The sequence below is a fragment of the Trachurus japonicus genome, chromosome 3 (genome assembly GCF_045865225.1).
Source record: "Trachurus japonicus isolate A0001 chromosome 3, Traja_1.0".
In the NCBI taxonomy this organism is placed as follows: Eukaryota; Metazoa; Chordata; class Actinopteri; order Carangiformes; family Carangidae; genus Trachurus; species Trachurus japonicus.
This window is the reverse complement of record NC_140909.1, coordinates 34,260,727-34,276,128: the sequence shown is the minus strand read 5'-3', so window position 1 is coordinate 34,276,128 and position 15,402 is coordinate 34,260,727. Positions and strand designations below refer to the sequence as shown.

At 42.1% G+C, this 15,402-nt stretch overlaps 2 protein-coding genes across 2 annotated transcripts in view; both read right to left on the bottom strand.

Annotated features, from left to right (window-relative positions):
• Positions 1 to 6,592, bottom strand: part of LOC146990270 (high affinity choline transporter 1-like) — a 17,201-nt gene extending 10,609 nt beyond the window's left edge. The window contains exons 1-3 of the mRNA XM_085772986.1: positions 6,409 to 6,592; positions 4,017 to 4,130; positions 2,953 to 3,108 (exon numbers count right to left, since the gene is read on the bottom strand). Of these exons, the coding sequence (XP_085629112.1) occupies positions 2,953 to 3,108; positions 4,017 to 4,130; positions 6,409 to 6,592 (454 nt within the window). The remainder of the gene's footprint in view (positions 1 to 2,952; positions 3,109 to 4,016; positions 4,131 to 6,408) is intronic.
• Positions 1 to 15,402, bottom strand: part of LOC146990267 (uncharacterized) — a 206,463-nt gene that overhangs the window by 53,681 nt on the left and 137,380 nt on the right. The window lies entirely within an intron of this gene.

The window sequence follows — 15,402 nt, the reverse complement described above, 5'->3', positions numbered from 1 at the left end:
AAACATGGGTGGCATTAATTTAAATGTTTTAAACCATCATATTGCTTAGGTAAAGCAACAAATCAACATGAAATAATGATGAAATTATAAAGAAACAGAACCAGCCAATTGATTGTGACTCTAAAGCCGCGTTTCCACTACATGGTATCGGCTCGACTCGACTCGGCCTTTTTGCGTTTCCATTACGTAAAAGTACCTGGAATCTGGTACCCGGTACTATTTTTTTAGTACCTGCTCGGCCACGGTTCCAAAACGGCTGAAGCGGTACTAAAATGTGACGTGTAAACATTGCGGACGGCTGATTGGTCAGAGAGTGGTCACCAGTGGCTGCGGGTCAAGTGTCTTCAAATGGAGAAACAAATGTGTAAAAAAACAAACAAACAAAAAAAACTATATGTATAAGTAAGAAAATGTGGTGTATGAACGAGAGGGAGGCCGACATGCTGTTCATCGCTTGTTTACTCAGCCATGCTACTTCACTGAACAATGGACATGCGCGCAGCACCTTGACCTGGTCTGGTTACACAGAGATCTAGCCAACATAGATCATGAACATAGTTACCATACAATCACAAGCTGGTAAATCTAATATGTGGTACATCAATACACCACAGAAAAAAAAATCGTGTTAGTCAAACAAGGCAAGCAAAACGTCACTACCTTCACCACCATATTGCCACGGTCCCCCCAGCTGCAGCCTGCAGCCACACCACAACAATGCCCTTAAAGGGATAGTTCACCCTAGAATGATATTTCGCTCATTATCTACTCACCCTCATGTTGACTAAGGGCTGGAAGAAGTTTCAGAGTCCACCGTCCCTTCTCTGAGTTACAGGGGGTCTTGGCGTAGCAGTGCATTTCAATGCAACGGTTGCAAAGGGACATCAGAGCTCTTCGTAAAAAAACACACACATGGTCCGTCCAAATCTCGCATGATTTGCGCCGGCATCAGTGCGGTTACTGCGAATCACGCGAGATTTGGACGGACCAGGAAGAGGAGCTTCGAGAAGCTTCCGCTACAAACAAGCTTAAAATATAGACTTATTTAATTTTTTTCGGGACAATTACGCAATTTGGGGCTTCAGCACAAGACGGACATTACATACGAGCATCATGGAGGTATTTGGATGTTTTTTTGTGTGTGTTTTTTTACGAAGAGCTCTGGTGTCCCTTTGCAACCGTCATATGGACATGCACTGCTACGCCAAGACCCCCTGTAACTCAGAGAAGGGACGGTGGACTCTGAAACTTCTTCCAGCCCTTAGTCAACATGAGGGTGAGTAGATAATGAGCGAAATATCATTCTAGGGTGAACTATCCCTTTAAACAGAGAAGTACAGAGCCCACCACCCCATCACAACTTTCTGTCTTCCCCACTGGCTGTAGGGTGGAGTTATTTTTCCCCCCAAAATGTTACTGCTGTAACTGTAAGAGACTTTTGTGTCTGAATATTTTTGCTGTATTTATTTATTTTTTTTGTAGTTTTCTTTTTCTGAAGTCAGTCAAGGTTTTATAAAATCATTTGGTGTCAGAGTCTTGAGGCACTGCTGAAAAGGCTCCATTCACTCACAGTGTTGAAGTGACTGACTGACTTTGTATGTTTTGACACGTGAACACACCTTTAGGGGCTTTGTCCACCAGACGCGCTTTCAGCGCTCTGGGCATCTACTTTCCATTCAAATCCTATGGAGTTGGGCGCTCACAGCGCTCAGCGCCCTCGGCGGAAAAAACACTCTGGGTGCTCCCTTTTTTGTCGCAGCACTCAGAGCGCTCAGAGTTGAAATATGTTCAACTTTTGGAAGAGCGCGCCGCTCATCAAGTGGCTCGGAAGTGCGACGGCTCGTTTTGTTACCTGGTTACGGCAGCATTCTGAGAGAGAGAGAGAGCGCGTTTGGTGGACACGGCTGTTGGTCGCGGGCACTCAGAGCGCTGAGAGCGCTGAGAGCGTTCCAACTTGATATAGTAACAGAGTGGCGACACTCCCCGTTATATCAATCGCTCTGAACCACGGTGGATCCAAATTACTGTTACTGCCAGCAAACGCACCCCCCCCCCCGCCACTCTCTCTCTCCCTCCCTCTCTCTCTCCCTTCACACACGCACACAGCAGCAGGCAGGTCACTAACTTACACACCCTCTCCCTCATCACTACTGTCTTATTATTAGCCGTTAGCCGCAGCTAGCGGTTAAAAGCCGACGTCATAACTTTAACAACGTTATCAGGCAGGTGAACAAACATCCTCTTTTGCCCGGACACGTCCACTTTTCACGTCCTGGCCGGCGTGTCTGCGACGCGTCCGTTTTTTTTTTTTTTTAATGAAATCATGAATATGTCCGGTGTTGATTGGTTTTCATGGGACCGTGGACCCTGACAGATGCGGCCCGACACCCGGACCCGGCGCGTTAATTCTCGGTACCGACATGTAGGAGCCCATACAGATCCATGAGGAGCTCAGAGGAACAGACAAGCAGCCCCCTGCTGCAGCACAGTGAAGAGGCAGGTGTGTGTGTGTGTGTGTGTGTGTGTGTGTGTCTGTGAGAGAGAGGGAGAGAGAGAACCTACAGTAAAATACCACCCCCCCCCCCCTCTCCCCAGATAGGAAAGACTGTAAAGAGTAAAGTAAACAGTGAAGAGTCTGTGCGCGCTCCCGTGCCGGTGGCTTCGCTGGTTGCTGTAGTTACGTGCAGCGGCCGTCGCGTCACTGGCCGTTCTCATTAATCCTGCCCTATGATCCTTTAAGGGTGTAAAAAAAAAAGCTAATAAAGATGTAGGATTTTTCTTCTTCTTTTAAATACAGTATTGCCTGTTTTTTTATTCTTTACAATGCTGGCATTAATAGTAATTATCATTATATAAACTTTTTCTTTTTGTGTTTGTGTACATTGTGTAGCCAGATGCATAAGCGTGTGTGCATACATTACAATACTAGCTGTGTAGAGTGAGGTGACCTACCCAGGCTGACCAGAGTGCGTGCCACCCACATGCAGTCGGCCACCAGTGCAGGGAAGATGAGCGCGCTGCTCACGGCGTTGCCATACTTCTTTTGGAACGGGTCCATCATGGTGAGATACTTGTTCTTTCTCATCGGCTTGGCAAAGAAGAATCCACCTGGAGCAAAGAGGAAGACATTACCATAAAACCAGTCTCTCTCTGGAAATGATGAAGCTATCAATTTTTTTAAAAACACAGCTGTTGGGGCGGCAGCTCTACCAAGTGAGCTAAACGCCGCCCCATGTTGAGGCTACAGCCCTCACTGCAGGCCGCCCCGGTTCGAATCCTGCATCGGGCAGCCCTTTCCTGCATGTCATTCCCCATTTCCTGTCTCTCTCTTCACTGTGCTGTCAATGAAAGGCATTAAAAGCCCAAAATATACTTTAAAAAAAAAACATGACTGCCTCCGTAGCGTAGCTCTGAGCAGCTCACGGCTCTGCTCTGCCGTTCTAAAAACAGCTTGCACCGACAATTAAAGGTAACGAACCTACTGCTATGACTATAGGGATTATGGCAATGGGCCAGTTTGCCAAAATGTGTTATCCCTTTAAAAACACAGCATTAAAGGGGCGGTGCGTGGCGCAGTGGTTAAAGCGGCCGCCCCATGTCGAGGGTGTACAGTGTACAGTCCTCAACGCAGGCGTCCCCGGTTCGAATCCTGCGTCGGGCAGACCTTTCCTGCATGTCATTCCCCCTCTCTCTGCTTCCCCCTTTCCTGTCTATCTCACTGTGCTATCAAATAAAAGGTGAAAAAGCCCAAAAAAAAACTAAAAAACTAAAAACACAGCATTAAAATTCAAGCATTTTCAAGGATTTCAAGCACCCGAAGTGAAAGTTTTCAGTGTCATACATTATCAACCTCACCTTCCTGACAACAACTAATTTTACTGCCATTTACTGGTGCTTGCATGTCAGGCATACGTGTTCCCATCTAGTATTGTGTCTATTTAAAGTTTAATTGCTACTTTTACAATGCATGTTGGGGGTGTTCAGACCTTTAGGCTTTGGTGACTAATGCCACTTACCCAAGAAGAACGTCAATACATAGGACACCGGCATGAGGGCCCACACTGCGCCCAGTGTGGGGTTGTAGGTAGCTTCAGCGATGCCCAGGATGAATCCTCCACCGACCCACGTCGCTGTCAAGATAAAAAAAAAACATGTGTTCAGGTACAGGAATCTTGAAGTTAATTTTAATACCATTTTAAGACTTTTTAAAAACCTTCTCAATATTTTTTAATACCTCACCGCCACTTCAAGCTGTAACCATTTACATCAGTGACACTTTTAACATAACAGTTTTAGTTTGTGATAAAGACTATAGATCAGGGGTCTTCAACATTTTTCAGGCCAAGGACAAAAAACCTGACGGAGAGCAGGGACCCCTACTATATTAAAATATTGTGTATTATTCATTCAGAAATTTTATTTAATAGGATAAACCCCTTGAGAGGAATCCTCTCGTTTTCGAGGGGATCACAAAATACATTACAACCAAATATAAAGGGACAAAACACAATCAACAATCTACAAACATACAACAACAAAGACAACAGACATCAACACAAACGTAAAATAAATGAGTAGCCTAGCCTAGCCTAGTAGAACTAAGAGAAATGTATAATAATAGCATAATATTGCAAATTGAAATTACAGTGTGTTACAGATAATATTGATATAACATCATCTGAAACATGTGCAATTTAACTCAAAACAAGAAGACTAGGAATATTTAAACCTATGAAAAGAAGTCAATGAGCGTATGTTTAAAGGAAGATTATTCCAGTCTGATGGCGCTTTAAACATAAATGCTCTGTCACCAATTGTTTTGTTCACTGTAGGAATATGGAAAAAAATATATATATTATTACTATTATATTAAACTGGGTCTAGTACCATGTGTAAACATAGTTTGTTATTGTGCATTCAATACTAAGCTATTCAAATAACACACAGGTTCATTCATCATGTTTTCTTCTAAATGTGTTTAGGTACAGTGAGTAGGGTGCCATTTATAAACAAACCTTGTTCACTATCAACATCAACAATGTCTGTCAGCTGCATGATAATCATGCAGACAAGCTATTCAAACATAACATACATGTGGAAAGTAAAAGATATAAAAACATTGTCTTATCAACCAAAAATTCCATGACCCTGCAGCACCTACGCGGGTCACTGACCCCCTGTTGAAGACCTCTGCTATAGACCACTATGATGCAACACACCACACACACACACACCCACCCCGGTGCAATTTGAACACATTAGCGCGATTTAGCGCATTTATTTGTTACCGTTACAACCCGTCCATGTGCCTGTGTTTGTGTGTGTAAGTGTGTGCGCCAGTGCGAGGGAGAGAGAGAGTGGCGGGCCGCCTGCCACAGACTTGTTTATTAATGGGAAACACTGGATGCGCTGGTTGATAAGTTTCGTTTTTACCGTTTTAAACACTCATAAATGATCATAATGCTTTATAACAATAATCATAACACACTATAAAGCATTTTATCATGACTTATAAGGTCAGGTATTATAATACATTATAATTGTTAGTAACTTGCTGACAATGCCCACATCCAAAATGCATTATTAATATAATTATAATGTGTTATAATTGTCTTATAAATGTGTATAACTATCATTACAAACACTCATAAATTATCATAAGGCTTTATAACATTAAGCATAACACATTATAGAGCATTATAACTTCATTATAATACTTGACTTTATAAGCCAATAAGCCATTATAAAATGCTCTATTTGTGTTATGCTTATTGTTATAAAGTCTTATGATAATTTATGAGTGTTTATAATGATAGTTATACATGTTTGAAAGACAATTGTAACAAATTATAACTTTATAATGCATTATGGATGTGGGCATTGTCAGCGAGTTACTAACAATTATAACGTGTTATAATACCTGACCTTATAAGTCATGATAAAATGCTTTATAGTGTGTTATGATTATTGTTATAAAGCATTATGATCATTTATGAGTGTTTATAACTATAGTTAGACAGTGATATAACTGCATTATACCTCATTACAAGTATGGTTATAATGCATTATAGAAATAGGCGTGTTACCAAACAAATAAATTCACACGCTTTCACAATGTTTTTTAGGACTCAAACTCTTCAACAGCTAATTCAGAAAAAAATATATTCAAAATTTAAGACTTAATAAAGTCGTGAAAATACTTTTTAAGGGTCTTAATTTTCCCCAAATTGATTTATCACCTTTTAATACTTTTCAAAACCCTGCGGATACCCTGATGTTACCAGAGAAACATGACACACCACATTGCTTGTGCATTCCAAGTACTTCATGCATACCAGACACTCTTTTTAGATGTCAGATATTGAAAAGTAATAAACTAGTGCCTAAACTGAACTCCCTCTGCTTTACCTGTAAGGGTGAAGATGCCGACAAGGAGGCTGATGTTGCGTCCAGCCAATAATGCGATCTCCATGCCATTTCCTTGGCTATTGCTTTCCTCCTTCCTGGAGCGTATGGCTGCCCAGATGCCCGTGAACAAGACCATCAAGTAGAACACGATTATCACCGCCACACCTGGAACATTTAAATCCATCCTGATCTAGTGTTGTGTCCGTATTCTGTTGGATAGAAAGAGGGAAAGAAAAAAAACATGAAGATCCAAGTTGCTAAATGTTAACGCGAATATATGAATGCTGATTACATTGCTGTTGGTTGTTTTTGTTTTTTTTCTTTTTATCACTACAGATACAGTAACAAAAAAGGCACAAAGAAAATCACATAACAGTGCATATTCTCATTTACTTTTTTAGGGCTGCAGGGCAAGAGTTGAAATCTGAACAAATTCAGAGATGATCTAAGATGTTCATAAACAATAAAACATAAAATACTGTGCATTGATTTCAAAGATATAACATTGAAATAGCCCACTCATCCATAATAAACTAGATGGCTAGCTGTTGACCACAATAGAATATGTCAACACAGCTATAAATGGGGAAAATAGGCCAAGTAATGTCATTATTAATGTAATTAAGGAAACAATGGTCTGGTACGAAGCTGTTGGTATAGATGGTGAGGGAATGCTACTGGTCCACTCACTGAGACATTTTTGTTCACAAAACAAGAAAATAAAAATGGAAATAATGACCTCACTAATAAAAAACAAGATAGTAAATAATACTTTGATAGATAGATTTCAAAAGTTACAGCAAAGAAACACTCACTCAGGCTCAGCACGAAATCACATTGAAAAAGAATGTTGGTCACTTTAGAACCATGTTGTTACTCAGAGGGGTCGTGATACAACATTTGTTTTTTTTCAAAAAGTAAAAAAATAAATATATCAATAAATAAAATAAGGATGTATTACAAAACAAGTACAAAGTACAAAAACAAGTTAATTGAAGAATACCTGGAATACTATATGATGAAATAATTTTTTTGCAAAGATATAGCACTGAATAACTCAGTCGGGTCACTTGACCCATGTTGTAGCTTAGCTTATTTTCTAAAGCTCTTACTGTTTCTTTTTGAGCTTTCGATTTTCACTTTTCTACTTTTAATTCCCCTTTCTGTATTAACATTTCAACAAAACAAAAAAAACCTCAGTTAGCTTACCTGGTGTTTTGATTTCAGAGCCCTGCCAGTCCAGAAATGCTGTCAGTTGTGACCGATAGTAACCATAGCAACAGTCATAATACCAGCAGGACAGTGTTCCATTGTCAAGGACTCCGTGGCTGTGTTCGAAATCACCCCCTATCACGGATGTAGTGCACTATATAGTGTGTTCGCCATTTTGTAGTGTTGTTCGAATTCTCCGCGATTAATTTCATCCACTATGTAGTGGATGACAAAACACCCACAATGCACCGCGAAATTGAGTGAACAAGCGATGTACACTACTTTCTACTCCCGTATCCCACAATGCAATGCGGTCGTGTTTTGCCAGAGAAGAAGAGGAAGCTAATTAGCATGTTAGCTACGATTTATTTAGGCAATTTACAAAAAAAACTCCTCAGACGTATTTGCCTTCGCTCCGTTTGCCTCGTCCGAGGAGCAGGAGTTGGGCAGCAGCATCTGAACATTAACAGGCAGCATTAAATCAATCTAATTAAGAAACTGTAGTAGAATGTATTAAATACGATCTGACGAGCTAAGCTAATAGCCACAGAGCCGCTAACAGCTCACGGTCGGGACACACAACAGTAGTTTACCAAACCAAACTTCGGATATTTCAACAGTTTGTGTAACACAACCACACAGAATCACATCCTCAAATGTTCCCGCAAGTGTCCGGTTTTTCTTATTTTATTTTTTATGTGTCCGGTTTGTTTCATACATCCATGGTTTGTTTACATGATTCTCGGCGCGTCTGCTTCCGTCACAGCAACATCTGGCGCATCAGCTGACGCAACCACGTCCAGAAAATTACCGTCTAGTGTCCGAATTCTCCTCCCGTCGTTCCCTACATCGTGTACATGATGCAGTCCACTATATCATATACATGATGTAGTGGATAGGGAGTGAGTGAGTGAGTGGATGATTTCGAACACAGCCCCTGTGCCGCCATGTTCAGTGTGATGCCAAACCGCAGGGAGCAGTTTGAAGGGAACTGTGAACTGTGTAGGGAAGGAGTCAACAACGGTTCCTCACTTCGCCCAGTTCACCCGATGTTGACAACTGATATTACCCATCAGTCATTGCGCTCTGGCATTTACTGCCGTTAGCTTTGCCAAAGACGGTTTACAAACCAAGACCCCCCATGACGAGTCAGCTTCTGTATATGTCACGTGGGTTTCTGCACAGCCACACCTTTTTAGGAGACTAGCGGCATTGAGTGTATAGGACGAATCGCCTTGTTGTTTACAACTACTTCTGGGTAGAAAACCAGCATTCGAACAATAGTGACGAGGATGAGAGTTTCGCTATTACCTTTTCATGTCACTATATCACCGTTTAGACTAATCTGATGTTTGTAAAGTCTATAAAACCAATGATTGGACAAACATTACTATTTACGTGTGCACATTTTTGTAATTAGTCATGGTTATCAGAGATTAGCTGGGCTAACGGTTACCTGTGTAACTTTAATAACTCAGTGACTCAATACATGGTCCATGAAAAAATATTTTCTCCTGCGGATATCTTAGTTACAACATGCTTGAGCTAACTGGAGTAGTTTCGTGTCGTGTCCGACAACGGGAGGGTTTTAACAGCTGACGTCCTGGTGTTAGCTTAGCTACCGCCGTTAGCTTAGCTACCGCGTCAGCTGTCCCTGTCAGCTGCAGCCACTGATGCTTTGTAGACACCGTGATTCCCCCAAACTGAATAAATACAACACATAGCAACACAAAACACACACACACACAGAAATAGTAATGTTTCTTCATTTCAGATGTGTCTAAACGGTGATAGGGCGTGAAAAATATGATATATATAGCTAAACTCTCATTCGTTACTATTGATCTCATTCAAATTACGTGCTGGTTTTCTACCCGGAAGTAGAATGTAAACAACAAGGCGATTCGGTCTATTAACTCCAGTGGGAAAATTGAACATGAACACAGATTATGGTCGATCCTTTCACCCCACAGTCACTGAAGTAATTCCACATCAGGAGAAAATGAACTTTGTTCACGACCGGTCTCTAGCTGTGTCTCAATTCAGGGGCTGCAGCCTTCGGAGGCTGCATTTGAAGGCCGATTACATTGCTGTCCCAATTCAATTTAATTCGAAGGCTCATCCAAATGCGGCCGACAAATGCAGCCTTCCTTTGCCTGTTCTAGGAGGACGCACCGCACCTATCCTTTGTGGCTGTCATGGTCTGTGTCTCTGTGTCTAGTCTTGGTGTCTGTTTCTTTGTGTTGAGGAGTTAACTGTTTTATTTTGTAGTTCCTGTCTTGTCTTCTCCCTCCTGTTTGATTACCTCATGTGTCTAATTGCACCACCTGTGTCTCGTTTCCTCATGTATATCCTCTGTGTTTCCCTTTGTCTCTTGTTGGTTCATTCGTCTTGTCACCGTACTGTCATGTTCCATGTTCCCCGTGAGTCATTGGTTTTCTGTTTTTGGGTTGTACTTTTTTCCTTTGATACTTTGATGTCCAGGACTTAGGCCTGTTGACCTTTGAGTTGATACTTTGTTTTTTCCTTCGTTTGGACTTTGGAGCCCTGTCTTGTTTTATGTTTGATTTTTGAAATAAATAGTTTTAGTTATTTGCACCTCTCTGTGTCTGCATTTGGGTCCTGTTTCCCCGCACACCTCGACAGTGGCCTCCCGTATCCCAAGATTCTTTGCGCGCCGTTGTTGTTATTAGCAACGTAGCATGCTATCAAACGTTAGCGGCTCTCCGCCGTATCCCTGCTCTGCCGGCCGGCTTGGAGGCGTGGTCGCCCACTGAGCCACGCTCCGCTGGCTGCACAGGTGAGTAGCGGAGGAACGGAAGAGCCGTTGCAAGCGCCACTAGCGTAGCACCGTAAACATCCTGATCTCCGGTGCATGGAAATGAACAGAAGACGTCCAAACTAAGTTCCTGTTTCCAGCGGATCATTTCACAGCAAACACACATACATAATCCGACGGAAAAGCTTAACTTAACTACTGCCGTTAGCTTTGCTACTGCCATTAGCTGTCCCTGTCAGCTGAACCATATGCTTTCTAGACACTGTGATGCACCAAAACTGAATAAATACCACGCACAGCAACACAAAACTGCTTTGCTCGTGCAGACAGAAATATAATGTTTCTTCAATCACTTCAGATTTTTCTAAACGGTGATAGTGGCGTGAAAATATCCGTTTCACCCAAGCCACTATAAGAGGAGATTATACAACGGTGATTAAGCCGTTCAGCTCCTCTAACATCTCGCGGTACTTTTCAGTATTTACTCTTTTTGTATTTACTGTCTTGGAGCGACATTCCGCGCTGGCGCACAGGAAATGACGCGTTCTATTCTTTACCTGGCAATGAGAAGGGAGGGGGGAGGAGAGCGCTGCTAGTAGCAACATGGCGGAAAACCCGAAGAAGCGACCAAGAGGTGGATCCGAAGTGGTGGATCCCACTAAAAAGCCTAAAAAACCATCACGTTCGGCAGAAGGTATCTTGGCAAAGAAAGAGAGTGACAAAAGAAGACAAACGCGGGTTATCATCGGTGTCGCTTTTCCTCGATGGAGAGCCCTGAAGGAGATTGGACAGTTATAGCCCGTGTACCGTGATGAGAAGTACACGTTGTGTGGACAGTTATAGCCCGTGTACGTGGTCCGTGACCAATAGCATGCGGTGTGTCGTGAGTGTTACTCCGTGTACGTGACGAGCAGTAAACATTTTGTAGCCAGTGTTACTTTGTGTACCGATACAAACAGTATGCTGTGTCTGGTGAGTGTTACTGTGTGTGATGTGCATTACACGGTACCGTGGAGAGCTCCACTCTAATTTACAACTTACATAATTTTCATTACAGTTACGAAAAGTACTCTAAGGGGCCATTATCGTCAACCCCCTTGAAGACTGACAGAAATATCCGCCCACCTCCTCCCCCATCACTTTCCAGCAATGGCACTGAATCTCAAAGGTACAGTAGTTAGTGTCTGTGTGAGTGTGTGTCCTAAAACCAACATACAGCCTGTGTGTGTTTGCTTGTTAATCACATTATACCTACAAATATATTTGCAGCTGAGAAGCTTCATCTATCTCCGGCGGCCAGCGGCGGAGCTACACCGACGGCTAACGTTAGCCCAGCAGCTAACAGGCCCTCAGCGGGGGGGCGCTTACGGCTAACGTTAGCCCAGCAGCCAACAGGCCCTCACCACCATCAGCGGCCCTCAGCGGGGGGGCGCCTACGGCTACGACGTTAGCCCAGCAGCTGAGAAGCCCCCTCCATCAGTCAGGAAGGGAACAACATTCACCAGAAGGCCAGCTCATCCAGCTCACTACCCAGCACTAAAGGTAACAGAAAAACAAAAAAATACCAGTTTTTTCCAAACTGTAAACCATGCCAAGGTGCTATGGGACCCCACAGCGAAACCCAAAGGAATACTAGGTGGGCACATTAACATAAGAAGCATAATATCTAAAACTGAACAATTAGAAAAGCTCCTCACTGACTCTAACCTGGACTTTCTTGGGATATCAGAGACTTGGTTAACTCCAACTAGCCCTCCTGGCATCACTAACATAACAGGCTACACCAGCTTCAGAAGGGACCGTGCGCTTGGCAAAGGTGGTGGCGTTATATTATATGTCAGGAACAGTCTTATCTTGTACACAGCTTGAGTTCCCCCAAAATAAAACTGAATGTGTTGGAGCCCCAATAAGATTATCTCCAGAAATGTGTTTTAATGTCATAGTTTTTTATAGACCACCCAAAGAAAATGTGTCTTTTCTCAACAAGGTAGCGGACATCCTTAAAACCTGTAATAACAAAGAAGTTATTTTAATGGGGGATTTTAACCTGGACTGGCTAGACAAAAGCCGGCGTAAAAACTTAAAGGACCAAATGGATAAATTCCACCTGACTCAGATAATTAAAAATCCTACAAGAATAACAACATCTTCCAGAACCCTACTTGATTTAATCTTCACTAATAAGCCTGACCGTGTAACCAAAAGCTACAACCTTATCACAGGAATTTCTGATCACAACCTGACATTAATTACAAGAAGATATAGAACCCTAAACGACATAAACAACAAGGGCACAGCAATTTCATTTATACCCAAGAAAGACCTTGTAAAATTGGAATTCGAACTGAAAACAACTAACTGGGATAATGATCCATGATCCCTGGTATGCGATAAATAGGACCAACACCATAGTACGAGAAACATCCCCATATCATGATGCTTGCACCACCATGCTTCACCGTCTTCACTGTGCACTGGCTTGAATTCAGTGTTTGCAGGACGTCTGACAAACTGTCTGTGGCCCTTAGACCCAAAAAGAACAATCTTACTCTCATCAGTCCACAAAATATTACGCCATTTCTTTTTAGGCCAGTCAATGTGTTATTTGGCAAATTGTAACCGCTTCATTACATGCATTTTTTTTAACAATGGGACTTTGCGGGGGCTTCTTGGTGGTAGCTTGGCTTCACATAGACGTTGTCTGATTGTTACAGTACTCACAGGCAATCTTAGATCTTCTTTGATCCTCCTGGAGCTGATCATTGGCTGAGCCTTTGCCATTTTGGTTATTCTCCGATCCATTCGAACAGTCGTTTTTCTTTTTCTTCCTCGCCTTTCTGGTTTTGGCTGCCATTTTAAAGCATTTGATATCATTTTAGCTGAACAGCCTATCATTTTCTGCACTTCTTTATAGGTTTTCCCCTCTTTTATTAATTTCTTAATCAAAGAATGCTCTTCTTCTTAACAGTGTCTTGAACAACCCATTTTACTCTGTTTTTCAAGGACAAATGCACAGCCAGCATATGCAGCATCAGTTGCCTTGATCCTTGAATAAGGGCCACCTGTTTAACACCTATTTTTTTTCACATAATCAATGACCTCAATAATTGAACCTGGCACTGCTATTTTTTTGAACACGCCCCTTTCAGTAAATGATTCAGTTTCACAGAGTCAGCAGCATGCACGTCATGCCTGTTGGGTCTGTTGGTTTTCTATACCTTTACTAAACCTTCTAGAAAAAGTTGAAATTCTAACAAAATCAGTGATTTATCTTGCAAGTGATGTCGGACTGCTATTATTTTGAACACAACTGTACAGGACTCTGAGATGGCGACGGGCTCGCTTCAACAAAAGCTTTGTCCCGTCTGCCATCTCTGCACTCAATAACCTCCCCCAATAGCCCTGTATGGACCCAGTCCTCCTGAGTGTGTCATAAGTGTTTGGTTGTCTGGTGTGTGTATATGCATATGTTGCTTAGTGTCTGGTGGCGTTTTACATGTTGCTCAGTGTTGGTTGTATTCATGTGGTTCAGTGTTGTATGTTGATCAGTGACAGAGTGTGAAGATGAATTTCCCTATGGGACAATAAAGGCATTCTATATATTTTTATATTGCAACGAACCATGTCAGCCACATCTGTATAGATATATATTTCTTTTATAATTCAACGAATCATGTCAAGCACAACTGTATAGATTTATATTTTTATATATTTTTTTTAAAGTATATATTTTTTGGCATTTATGCCTTTATGGATAGTACGGTTGAGACGGACAGGAAACGGGGAGGCAGAGAAAGAGAGGGAATGACACGCAGTAAATGGCGCCCGACGCGGGACTCGAACCGGGGCCGACTGCAGCGAGGACTGTGCCTCTATACATGGGGCGCCCGCTCTAACCACTACGCCACGCGACGCCCCTATATTTTTATATTTAAATGAATCATGTTAATTGCAGCTATATAGATTATATATTTTTTTTACAATTTAAAGAATCATGACCAACCCTGTAACTATGTACCTTTTCTATTATCTACTGGTCCTCCGTCTTTATGGACTTTTTATGTTAATTGTTGTATTGTTTTGGGGACTACGGATGTAATTTAGCACATGTGCTAAATCCGGTGTATTTACTGTGGGTACTCTAGTACTCACTGTTCATTAATATGCATTGTCCTGACTAAATAAACAAATAAAGTAAAGTAAGTAAAGGTAGATTGAAACATGATGAGGGAAATCTTCTGTAAATTGACAATTCTAATTTAGCATTATCTCATAAAGAGATCACATTTTCCCATTTTTGTTCCCCAGAGAGAAGAGAGAGACCTATAAGCATAACTCTGTGGTCTCCACCAGGGTGTTGAATCTCATCAAGTATTGCTCGCTGCATCAAGGCTTGTGGATCCACTGGGGTGGCTTGCTGAACATGAGGAGCTGGCCAGCTACGGAAGTGACCATATTCAGAAAGTGACTGAGCACTTTGCTAATGTGCTGGACAGGAGTGGGTGTGACTGGGAGAAAGCGAGGACATGTGGAATAACTTTGTTTCCATTCATCTGGCAGATCAGTCAATGCCCAGTGTGCCAGGCAAGGCGGATCAGCCTCAAAGAAAAATCCCAATATATCCCAATAGAGGTGAGGTGATTAGTGTGACTGGGTGTGCTGACTAACATTTTCACTATAGTATACTGTGGTTAACCCTCAGTTGTATCTTTCAGGTATCAGAGCCATTTGAGCTTGTGGGAATGGATCTTCTCAAGCTCACTGTCACTGAGAGTGGCAATCAGTACATATGTGTAATGGTTGACTACTTTACTAAGTGGGCAGAGGCCTAGCCTCTTAACAATAAAACAGCAGATGAGGTAACCCATTGTATTCTTGATTTTGTATACAAATTTGGGGTACTTCAAAGACTGCTGACAGATCAAGGAACAGAGTTTAAAAACAAGGTGAGATAACAATACATGTTTACTGTAGGCTACCCCAGAATGTTTATCCATGCTCAC